This window comes from Tachypleus tridentatus, chromosome 1, assembly GCF_004210375.1.
Source record: "Tachypleus tridentatus isolate NWPU-2018 chromosome 1, ASM421037v1, whole genome shotgun sequence".
NCBI lineage: Eukaryota > Metazoa > Arthropoda > Merostomata > Xiphosura > Limulidae > Tachypleus > Tachypleus tridentatus.
Window position 1 is genome coordinate 128,363,507 of NC_134825.1, and position 12,781 is coordinate 128,376,287.

At 32.6% G+C, this 12,781-nt stretch overlaps 1 protein-coding gene across 1 annotated transcript in view; it reads right to left on the bottom strand.

Annotated features, from left to right (window-relative positions):
• The window catches only part of mbo (Nuclear pore complex protein Nup88), a 30,223-nt gene that overhangs the window by 2,689 nt on the left and 14,753 nt on the right, over positions 1-12,781 (bottom strand). Inside the window, 3 exon segments of the mRNA XM_076469077.1 lie at positions 2,515-2,781; positions 4,522-4,668; positions 7,291-7,569. Of these exon segments, the coding sequence (XP_076325192.1) occupies positions 2,515-2,781; positions 4,522-4,668; positions 7,291-7,569 (693 nt within the window).

A 12,781-nucleotide genomic window follows, 5' to 3' on the forward strand; every position in this document is an offset into this window, starting at 1 on the left:
CTTTATCTTGCATCCTTCGTTAAAAAAAAGTTCAGCAGTCACATAGGAATTTATGAACTGAAATTATCGCTCATTTGTAACACACACACCAAATAACTACCATGACACTAAAAAGTATATTTTTTAAGTCTACATTATATAAACATAATGTCTCGTATTTATTATTTTCCTAACTCTAATGACACATTTTGGATTGCCAACTTGTGAATATTTAATTCTGATTTAAAATCACTATGTCTAATAAGACAGTGATTTTATTTATAGTGATGTTTTTTGTATAATATCTGCTGTTTTAAGCAATTTCAAACATTGCTTTGCATATATATATTATTTAGCAAACATCATAATACGAACTTAGTGCTGTTTACAGCTGCATAAATTTAAGAAGTACTAAATATGACCCTACACCACATAATTATTTTTACAAAACCACACAATGGGAAGAAATATTCTTCTCAAGGAAACAATATAACTGTACTTCATGTTATCCAGACTAGCTCCAAGGTGGTAGTCACTAGAATTATGAATATAATTTAGACTCCTTCAGTTAACACTAACTGCTTTTGAAAAAAACTTCCAGTATATTAAATAAAAGTACAATTTTTTTTTCAAAAGATAAACATAAAATATATAACACTCAGCTAAATAAACTAAAGCTATGATGTTATATTTGATTTTCTAAAAATCAGTTAAATAAACGAGAAGTTTAACAATTCTTTGACAAAAAATAAACTAAAATGTCTTAATCCTGAAAAAATAAAAATAATAAAAAAAATTCCAAAATTACTTTTAAATTCTAAAATATTCCCATATAGCTTTTGCATAAGGAAAACAAACAAAAACAGAAAAGTAACCAAAACATAAGTACAGAAAATAGTCAATTTGAATTAAAATAGTATGAACTTGATTAGTTATTAGGGCTTCTTGTACAAAGTTTAAATTGTATTCAATTATGGAAAAGCATTCTCTATTCACAAAAGGAAAAACTTTACTGTCTGTATTTAACTAAAGACAAACAATAAAAATGATCAATATTTAACAGAATGAGCTTAAGACTATTGGAAGTGTCCTAAGTTAAACTTTTAGAACAGTTATTTTTTCCTCACAATATTATTTCAAACTGAGAAAATATCAGAGTAAAACCTGGGAAAGCAATTTTTAAAAATTCATTCACAGTTTTAAATTTAAACAACCACAGTTATTACACTCAAGTAAATTCACCTATATCTTAATGAATCCATTTTTTAAGCATTTAAGTGTTTAAGAAAGTTACCCATAAAAAAGATTAAAAAAGTCACAGTAACTTAATACCAAAAAAAAGAAAAAAAGAAACAATAATCTGTGATTAAAACATAAATCTTATTTGTCTGGTATAAGAAAAAGGGATTCATGAAGAGGAATTTTCTAAAATTTTGAAGAAAATAATTCAATCAAAAACTACAAACATAAAAAACCAAAAAACATGCATTAATCACAAGTCTAAGTCACCTCAATTTAATACCTAAGTTGAGCTCAGTATAATCTAATGGTTGAGGTGCTTGACTTTGGGTCATGGGTTTCAATCTTGTACTGAACATGAGTGCCCTTTCAACCATGAAAGTGTTACAATATGACTGTCAATTCCACATTACAGTGGTATATCAGTAACAAAGGGGTTGGCAGTTGGGGGTGTAGACAAGCTGCATTCATTCTAGTCTGTCACTTCTGAGTTAAGTACAGCTTGCATAGAGACCACCCAAGTAGCTTTTCATGAAATTTAACAAAAAACAAAACAAAAAAAGCTACTTGTCAAAACACACTGCAATTTATTCAGTGAAGTGTGTTTATGAGCTGCCAAAAAATCAGTTAATCACAGGCATGAAGTGATAACGAATTTATTACTATAAAAGAATGAAAACTATCAAAGGAAAAAGTAACATTTTTGGAGAAACTAAAGTATAATCAAACTAAGAAATATGAACGAAACATCGAATTCCAACATTCACAAATAGTGAATATAACATATTTCTCATGTGCTTAAGTAAACTATTTATATGAAATCATATTCATTCAGGAAGAAAGAATATTCTTTAGTTTCTTTACAAAAATAAAATAGCTGCAAAAAGGTATAGCATTAGCTTATATGAGCTCAAGTTCATAAACAATTCATATTTAATAAAATATTTTCTTCCACTTCTGTGATCCACATAAAAGCTTATGGTTACCATCAACCCATATTTCATACTGTAATATAAATATATTTCTTTATATAAATCTTTTTTTGTTAATTACCCCAAAACCATGTTTATTGGTGAAGTATTATAATATTCTTAAAAATGTCTTTAGAAATAGTAGAAATAAGGAAGCAAGAGTCTATATTTGGATAATATTAACATATATATTTTAGGAATATGAAAAGAAAAAGAATAAATAGTAATAATGATAATAAAAAATGCTGTTTAAGTGTTAAGTCTTATGACTATCGATGTAAATAAATGATAGAACTGGTTTTGGGAAATTTCGCAATTCACTTACTGATGTTTTAGCACCTCGGTTAGTTTTTTAAGTTGCAACTGATCAACATCTGCTGAAAAGCCTCTGTCAATAAACTCAGAGCCTGCTTTATGTTTGCTGACAATCATCTGGTCAGCCTGATACTTTTGCTTGGTGTGAATGTGCTCAAGGGAATTACGGAAACATTTTAGTTTTTCTTCACAAGCTAGGAGTTCTTGTTTCATATCAAGTTCTGCATCTGACAAGACAGGAAGTCGTTTGTGGAGCTGCTGTAGCAATTGCTCAATTCTACAAAAATACATTGTACATATTTACAACTCATTTTATAGAAAGGACAGAAGTAACAATGTTTCATTTAGTGGATAACCAAATACTGATAGTTTTGCCATATTACACCTGCAAGGGAATTTTATGCAAAAGACAATGGAGAATTTTTTATTGGAGGGGAGGGGCTCTTTAATTGCTAATTTAAAGCAGAATATCTCTTGAAAACCAATTATATTTTCAGATACTTTCAAATTTGAATTTTTTTTTGTCTTAATTATGATATTATGTTAATGTTTAAAATATTTATATAAAAACAACAAAACTGAAAAGTTGAAACTCTGGCTATCATAGGAGCTACCAGTGAATTAATATAAAACTTAGCTATCAAAGTGATGCATTAATAATTTACTTACTTCCTGATATTTATAAGTATCTTCTAATAATTGGAAACCACACAAATTCAGAAATGTTAACTGATTTTATAAAACCATAAACTTTTAATAGCAGCAACATGCCATTTAATCAGACATTAAAAAAGCTATTTTACTGATTAGATCTAGGTGAACAATAACAAGAACAATGAATTTGACATTTGGTACACTTTTAAAGACAAATTTAATATCTCAATAATTATACATGTACAGCTTATTTTCTACACAAGTGGCACATAAAAAGCATGCAAGCTTCACTGTAAACTTGACTACTTTGATATATTCTTGGGAAAAATTTGATGTTTTGATATCTTTAAGTGTTAAATCTGACAAACAAGCAACAGACCAATACATTTTTGCTTTTAAAACCCAAATGTTACTTGCAGTAGTCTTCGTAATGAGCACTTCACAGGTCTGCATCTAGTTAACCTATATACACAGCAATGTTAAACAAGTCTGTTGGCAACTTGGTATGACACTTGTATTTTCAACTGATGTTGGCAGATGTGTGAAGTCACACTATTAGTTATCAATTTAATTCCCAGAGTTATGAATAAATTATTACATCAGTTGCTGGTAGAAGTGTAAGATCCACATGGGCCCATATATTCATATGTTTGCAAACAAAAAATCAGGATAAAGCAAATTGTTTTAAAGTTACATCACATAACCTACTGAGCCAACATAAACACTTAGGACTAGCTATGCTATTGGTTGGTGTATTTTTTCTAATACTGTGAGGAACCAGTAAGTTACATCTATATCTTAATTATTAATACATTTGTTATAAAACTATATATTACAACCATTTGTCAAAAAGTATCTCCTCAAATTTAGAAAAATCTCAAGGTTGACAAAGTTTTCAAATAACACATATATGTAGCAAAAACTTTCATGCACAGACAATTTATGTACCCATTCTAATAATTACACAATCATTTTATAAGAGATTAATATATACCTCAAACTTTACAAACTCTTGTAGTTCATGCCACACTGACAGTGAAAACGACTGGTTTCAAACTAGCCCAAAAGGATTGAAGAAATTTCTCAACCCATCACTTTTTTAATAAATGTTTTAAAAATAAAACAGTTTTTGCTTTAATTTCCCAGAATAAGTAAAAAGAGTGTTTAAATACAGTGATTTTTTTCACAAGTTCTTGCTTAGAATATTATTAGAAACAGGAAACTGCACTTTATGGAGTTTTATTTTAAAACATTATTCAAATGGCAAAAATTTTAATATATTTACCCAAAAATAGAAGTACATTGGCACAATTTGTTTTATTGTATATTTACTTTTTCTGACTGTTTAGCTCAAATATCTTACCGTAGAACCAGTTCTTGTTGTCGTGTGTATGCATCATCGTATTTTTCTGCTAGTCTTTCAGCTTCATGGCACAACATCTCTTTTTCTTTTAAACACTGTTGAATATCTATGAACTGTTGATCTTTTTGGTTTTTAAGTGCTCTAACCCTATAGAAATTCAGTTTAAACAAGCTTTATGAATGGCCCACATAAATGTAAATAATTCTTGATTAAAAAAAGAAATGTAAATGACAATAGTTCATTAAAGGCACCAGACCTGACACAGTTTATTTTCAGATGCATAAAATTAAGAATTTTACTTGCACTGTGAGGCTAAATTATAATTTGTCAAAACAGCAAAAAACAAAATGAACATGTGACTACAACTGAACACAAAATTACTGAGCAGTTCTCTAATAATATATAAAATTTGGAGCTAGTGACGAACAAAGTCAACAATGATTAAAGTTTATAATTTTGTTAAAAATATTTCTTGGTACACTTTTCGGGTTCACTTGGCTGAAAACAGTTTTACATAAAAAGTAACTAAATATATGTAATGGAAGAGTTAAAATTGCTTAATGAGGCTTATTTTTAGAAGATAAAAATGATTTATGCAATTATCTGATTTCTGTAAACACATTTAAAGATCATACATAGCTGTAATTTGTGAAATGTATGGGTAATGCTACTCAAATCTTGATTAAACATCAAAAAGGGTAATTTGTTTACAAGTTAATCATGATTTTCTTTTCCCACACTATGCATTATTAATCATACTAAACATTTATATTTTGGGGTGGGGACAATTGATGGGGCAGCATTTTACAGTATGATGTAAAAATGATATGCTGGTTAAAGATGGAGCTCGTGGTGCAAAATTGGCAATTTGTATTATTATCAATATTAGAAAAAGATGAATATTCAATACATTTTTTTGGAAGAGGTTGATCCATGATTTGTGTACTTTGCTCCTTTTCAGATAGACCTAATGAAGACAAATACAAGAATGCAAAACATTGTATGGACCCAATCCCTTCTAGGAAGGTTGTGCATTCAGACTTGTATATCAAGGTTGAATATTTTCATTTTATGAACTATGTAATCAAAAGTGCATTTTTTGTTCTCTGTCCATAATGCTGTTCATATGATCATTTAAAATGTGATAAGTTCACTGATAAAGCTTTTTGTGATGTGCTGTATAAATAACTACTGGATTACTAATTTGATGCAATTAAGTGATAAGTGTATTTAAACACTGACTACTGACCCTAAGAACTTAGACACAGACAGTAATTACATATCAGAGTAGAACACGTGTTAAATAATAGCATTAGATGGTGTTTTAAGTTAATCAACAGATAAAAAAAATGCTTAGCAATTCTTGAATGGTACAGTTCACATAATAACAAGTCTACTATCAAGTCCTGTAGTTTTAAGATAAATGTCTTTAACCAACTTGAGCAGAGTATTCTGTATTTGTGGTTTAGAAACTTCACAATAAGGTAAATCAAAAGATTTATGTGGTCAATAAATATGTATATCAAAAGATAACTTTCCCTTTAAATAACTTTTTCTTCTACTCAAACAAATTAAGTGTTATAAGGTCATAACATGATTATATAAAATAACAGTGGTGTTAAATCATTCTTTGTCAATGTGGTAATGGTTTATGAGAAAATTTAAATGCATTTATAAAATATATTTTGTAATTGCAATATGGAAGTTAAAATATAATTAGTTGATACATAAGGTGTAGGTCTAATGATTCATCAACCAAAGAAAGATAGTTGTATGAATAGCTGAGTAAATAAAAAGGGAGGAGAGAAAATAATATGCTTTGTCTGCATAGTAATATACTTGAAGCAATTTCTGACTGTTACAGAAGGGTTAACGGAGCATTTCTACATGGCGAATATGATTTGCATTACGTTTTATCATCTTAAAAACTTACTATAATGACTGAACATGACTGCAAATCAGAATCTATTTCTATGTTTGACAAAGAATTATCATTTTGAGAGAGAGAAAGAAAGAAAAAAAGAAAATAAAAAGAAATAACATTTAAGAAGTTATATTACAAGATGAATAACCAGCAGCTACTGTTTATAAAGTTCATGAATGTTTAATCAAATGCTCCAAAAACACAGATGTTTTTCTGCAGGTGTGAACAACTAAATGTATTTTTCACAGTGTATTAATGACTGAACAAGGCAATGCTGCAATAGTAACTTATGGCTAGAGAAGAATGCCATAGTCATTTCTAGGATGTTCATACAATGAAACATCAAGATTCAAAAGGTGATTTGCTATTGAAAATGATTTGTAAAAAATTTATATAGTAATTCACACACTGTAAATACTTTATCAGGCTGTAATGTTGCTGCAGACTTCTCAAATAAAGGAAAATATTAATGCCATAAAATGTGTAATAAAGCAGAATTAAAAATGAAATTCTTTGCACCATACAGCCTGGATGCACAGAAGTTATGGATAAGTCAGAATAAAGTGCAAACTCACACGTCTAAGTTTGCATATAGGGAGTGAATGATATTCTTTAACATACCTGCAAGTACAACTGTCAATGTATTTATGGACTTCTATACACTTCATTTATTTAAATGTGGTCTTAGAAGCATACATCCATTCATGCACAGTGAAGAGTTAATAGAACATGTGATACTACCCTGATACTTCTGTGAATCATTCAAACTATATAAAATAATACCAGCTCAGTTCATAGACAGACCAATACGTACACTGTAGTAATTTATACAGGGCATAACTAACCTGCGTTCAATCATCACTTGAACTCCATCTAATCGTTGGATGTAATCTTCTCTAAGGTGTTGTGTGGTATGGCTCAATACGTCCAGACAGTGCTGAGGGGGTGGCCCTGTTCCATCAGAAGGATGAGCATATTTCAGCAGTGGAGTAGAGGTTGTTCTTTGGAGCATCTGGTAAATATGCTGCATGAATCCTTCCCCATGAAGCTGATGCACTGGAGAAAAGATGGTTTCTCTGAGCTCTGAAGACAACAGGATTGGAGTATTGGTATTGTATGAAGTCCTTTAAAAACAAGTTTGACATTGGAAAAGAACAGACAACAATCACAGGATTGAAAAAAACATTTACATTACACTAATAATAAGTTCTAATTTAATATGATATATGATAAAAACAACAGAGGAGAAAAATATAGAAGCTATAAATATGACTGTATAAATATACCAAAATCATCTCGTATAGATTCAATGAAAACAATTCAAAAGATAGAGGAATCAACATAAAATAAAAATACAGTGAGAGACATAAAGGAACATAACCTGGTAAATTAACTAGTGTATAACAAACATAAAGTATAGTCTGTCAAAGCTTGTCCTCAACAGAGCTAATAAAAATCAAAAGCAGCTCAGCTGATTGTGAAGACTTCAGTGTATGGTCAGTTCCATGTATGGCTTGTATAACTGCTACAAAAAGAAATGAGGACACCTCTTACTGGAACAACAAAGAATAAAAATCAAACACACACAAAATAAGTAGTATGAAAACAGGATGGCTTGTGAACATTGATGTTGAAAAGACGGAAACAAAGAAAATGAGTGTTTGCTGTTAGACACAAAGCTACATGGTAAGCTATCTATCCTGTGCCCAAAGTAAGTGTCAAAACCTAATTTTTACTGCTATAAATCCTCAGACTTACAGATAAGCCAAAGGGAAGCTAGAAAATTATGGGGAATAGCATTCTTTGGGTCTATCCAAGATGTGAACAAATATGTGATAAATCTGGCAGCTTGTCTGTAAAGCTCCATGTACATACATCATATCCATACAGTATGAATTACAAAAAAAAAGTGTCTAACCTATCTCAATATATAACACAAATACTGAAATCATAAAACAATGTCAATTTAATGATATCAATTTACAAAGACTCATTAATAGTTTTCAGGCTTAAAGTTATAGTTTGACTAAAGACAATATTCTGAATAACTTTGTATAAACTTGATATCTTTAAATACACATTCTTTAGTTTTTTTACTAGATAGAACAACTTTACCAATGCAATCAATACTCTGAGATGACCTATGATATAAGGTTTAAATTGTGCATAATACCAAATAATTAGTATCCAATAAAAATATAACAATAAATATTTAGTGAAGCAAATTTGGATTGAAATTTAAAATTATGATTTCAAAATAGAGTGAAAGTGTAATTTTTATATAAAAACTCAAAACAAAAATGGTAATTTACTTCAACTAGGTATTCCAATCACATATGCAAGGAAACCAGAAGTACCTTTGCTTCCTCAACTGATGCTTAAAAAACACAGAAATAATTCCAACAATTTGTAAATAATTTTATTTATCAAAACAATCTTTTTCTTTGTAGTGAGTTAGGTAGTATTTTTATTCTAAGTGATGTTGTTCATGCTTATACAAACATCAACTATGAAGAATATTTCAATAAATTATTACATCATCACATACAGAATGAATAATTCATGTGTACTGTTTTATGCTAAAAGCATTGTTAATCTGTCAGAAAACTCTGAAACATTCATATCCTACTTTGTAACATTGAATGTATTTATATACACGAGTTTGATAAGCAGTTAGTATGTTTTATCTAAATAATTCCTACATTAGAGGTTTACCAGTGGCCTAAATACTTGAAGCAGTTGGTTGGTTGATTGATTTACTGTTTTATAGCACAAAGCAGCTAGGCTTTCTGTGCTAAACATCTGGTAAAAAGTTAAAAGTAAATTTGGTAAAATTCATAAAAGGAAATTAAGGTAAAACAAAACAAAGATAAAAAAAATACATAAATAGTATAAAACCAATGATTACATTAGGTCTACAACGTTAAGAAAAAGACTACAGTAATTAAAGTTGTAAAGGACTTTCTGTCGCGTAACTGTAATTATCATAACTCGCCAGGAAGAATAACAAGTAAAAAACAACTGTCAGTCACCTGAAGTTGTCCTTTCCAGTCCTGGTTATTTGATGTTATAGCCATTTTCAAAAAGGAAAGTAATAAAAAGGTTTAAAAAGACGTGTAGCAAAATTATAATAATGACTCACCAGGATGACTAACAGGTAGTTCAATCAGCAGCATTAGTCACCTGAAGTTGGTCTTTCCAGTAGTGGTTTCGAGTTATTTAATGTTATGGCCTGTTTTTAATTTCAAATCGAACTAGATGAACTGTGATTATTAAAAGGAAGCCACATTAAAAAGGTGTAATGTATAAATTTAAAAACTTAAATTGCCTTTAAAAAACTAAAAACATTACCAAGGTGGACAGTGTCACCATCACCAATAACACTGTCTAACGTTATGGATAAACCTTGGGACAGAATATGTTTAAAATGGCGCCATTGTTGAGAGTCGTGACAACGACAAGAAAGTAAAATGTGGCTTATTGTGACTTGAGTGTTACACAGACTACACATTGGTGCATCAGTTCCAGATAAAAGAAAATGATGAGATAGGGACTGTAAGAAGCCATGGTGGGATGGGCTGACCAGTGCATATGGCAATGTTATCCAAGGACAGACACAATTCATCCAACTGAGCCTGGATACCAAGGCCAAAAAGAGCAATGCCAGATCATCTGTTCTGAAAAAGTATGGCCTGCCCAGGAAGGAAAACACAACCCCAGATGGGATGCTTTGGTAAGGAATGAAGTTTCGAAGCATATGGTAAAGACAGTTGCAAATGGTGAAAGTGCAAAGAAGGTTCATGAGACTCTATGTATAAGCTGTGAACTGGGGAAGAGCAGAAAACCCCAGTGCAGAGCCAAAGGCCTTGATGATGAATAGGATCTAGCATCTTCACAGCCGATGGTATGGCAGAGCCATACACCAGTGATCCATAGTTGAATTTCAATTGAATAAGAGCACGATATATCTTTAGCATCAAACGTCGATCCACTCTCCAAATGATGGAAGAGAGGACATGGAGGATGTTCAGTGCTCTTGTACATTTGATGTGTGGTATAAAGGTCAGCTTACAGTCAAAGATAAGCCCCAAGAACTTAGTTTCAGAGACCACAGGTAGCACAACTTCACCAATATGAAGTTCAATATCAGGGTAAATACCCTGTTGGCAGCAAAAGTGCATGCAAACAGTTTTAGAGAGAGAGAGAGAGAGAAGTTAAAGTCGTTTGCTGTGGTCCACTTCAGTAAACGATTGAGGGCAGTCTGTAGCTGTTGCTCAATATACCTCATGTTCGACAACTGACACAATATGTAAAAGTCGTCGACGTAGAGCCCGTTTGCAAAAGTAAGAGGGAGTTGTTCAGTGATGGCATTAATCTTTATACTGATAAGTGTGACACTCAGAACACAACCCTGAGGAACTCCAAGTTCCTGTAGAAAAGAATGGAACCCACACAAACTTGGAATCTCCTGTCCATGAATCAATTTTTTAAAAAATGAGCAAATGACCACATAACCTATATATATATATAGGTTTTGCAAAATGCTATACCATAATATTGTATTATAAGCCTTCTCAATGTCAAAGAATATTGACACAAGATGTTGTCATTTGAAAAAGGCTTCTCTGATTGAAGTTTCAAGTCGAATCAGGTGGCCACGGTGGAGCGCTGTCGTCAGAACCCACACTGGGTGGGCGAGAGGAGGTTGTTTGATTCGAGGAACCAAACAAGATGAGCATTTACTATCCTTTCTAAGGTCTTACAGAGACAGCTCATCAAAGCAACTAGACAGTAGTTTGGAGGAATCTTTGGATCCTTCACAGGCTTAGAGAAAGGTAGGACAATAACCTGGCACAAGGCATCAGGAAAATCATTCTCCTGCCAGATCCAGTGAAACACAATCAGAATAACAGTAGGAGTAGCAGGTGATAGATGGAAAAGCATGTACATCATTAGGCCCGATCAATATACTTCCAGATTGATGAAGGGCCAGTTTGAGTTCCACCCATGTAAAGGGACAATTATAGTCATAGAGACAATCAGCTTGAAAGGAAAAAGGTGATTGCTCTGCCAGAGTTTTGATGGCAAAGAAGGTGGAAGGAGAAGCAGAAGTGCTAGATACCCGACAAAAGCTTTCACCTAGAGTACTTGCAATGCTCCAGGTATCAGCTACTTGCTGGCCATCAGAGAGCAAGTCTGAAAGGAGAATTTTATCACCCACTAACCTTTAGAATCTTGTCCCATATGACTTTGGAACTGGTGGTAGAAGATATACCGGTTGTGAACTTAATCCAAGATTCCTTCTGGCTTTTATGTCTTACCCACGGAGCATGTGCATGAGCCCGCTGGAAAGCAATGAGGTTTGAGAATGTGGAATATCTACAGAAAGTATCCCAGCCCCAGGTTTGAGCCTTCCATGCCATGCGGCAGACAGGATTCCCTCACGAACAAGGATACAGTGAAAATGTGTCAAGGTTTTAGGAATACATTGAGCAGCTGCTTGTATAATACAGTCAGTTACTGCTACCACTCAGTTGTCTATTGATGACAGGATCAAGTTCTGCGAGAGCAGTGAAATAGGGCCAGTTAGCGTGATCCAGCTTTCACCGGGGCACGCGGGTCGGGTGGTATCGACCATGGTCAGTCTCTCTCAAGATTATTGGAAAATAATCACTGCCTCGTGCATTATTGTTAACCTTCTGTGAAAAATGGGAAAATAATAAGGGGAGCAAATTGAGAGATCAATAGCAGTAAAGGACTAACTAGGTGCATGGAAATAAGTAGAAGAACCAGAAATGAAAAGAGAAAGGTTGTGGTCAGCAACCCCTCCTATCAATATCAGCACTTCTCCAGAGGGAATTATGTCCATTAAAGTCCCCCAGGATGAAAAAGGGTGACGGCAACTATTCAATGAGAGCATCAAGGACTGATTGATCATATGTCTCTCCAGGCAACAGGTAGAGAGAACAAACAGTGATGGTTTGACCCAAGGAAACACGGATAGCTACTGCGTCCAAGGGTGTATCGAGTGGCAAAGACAGGGTGGGCACATGCTGATCAACCAACAGTGCCACTCCTCCATGCACTCGGCCATCACACAGCCTGCCATTTCTGTACAAAGAAAACTGTCAAAAGGTGACTGTATTGGCAGGTTTCAGAAATGTTTCCTGTAAGGAAAGACATACAGGATGGTAGGAAGCAATCAGTGTTTTGGTGTCATCCAGATTAGAACGTAAACCTCGACAGTTCCATTGTATCAGGGTGGCCATTTTTATTTATGTGAAGGTGAATTGGGTGTGGATCCCTTCTGTTCACAACCACATCTTTTTTCCTTAC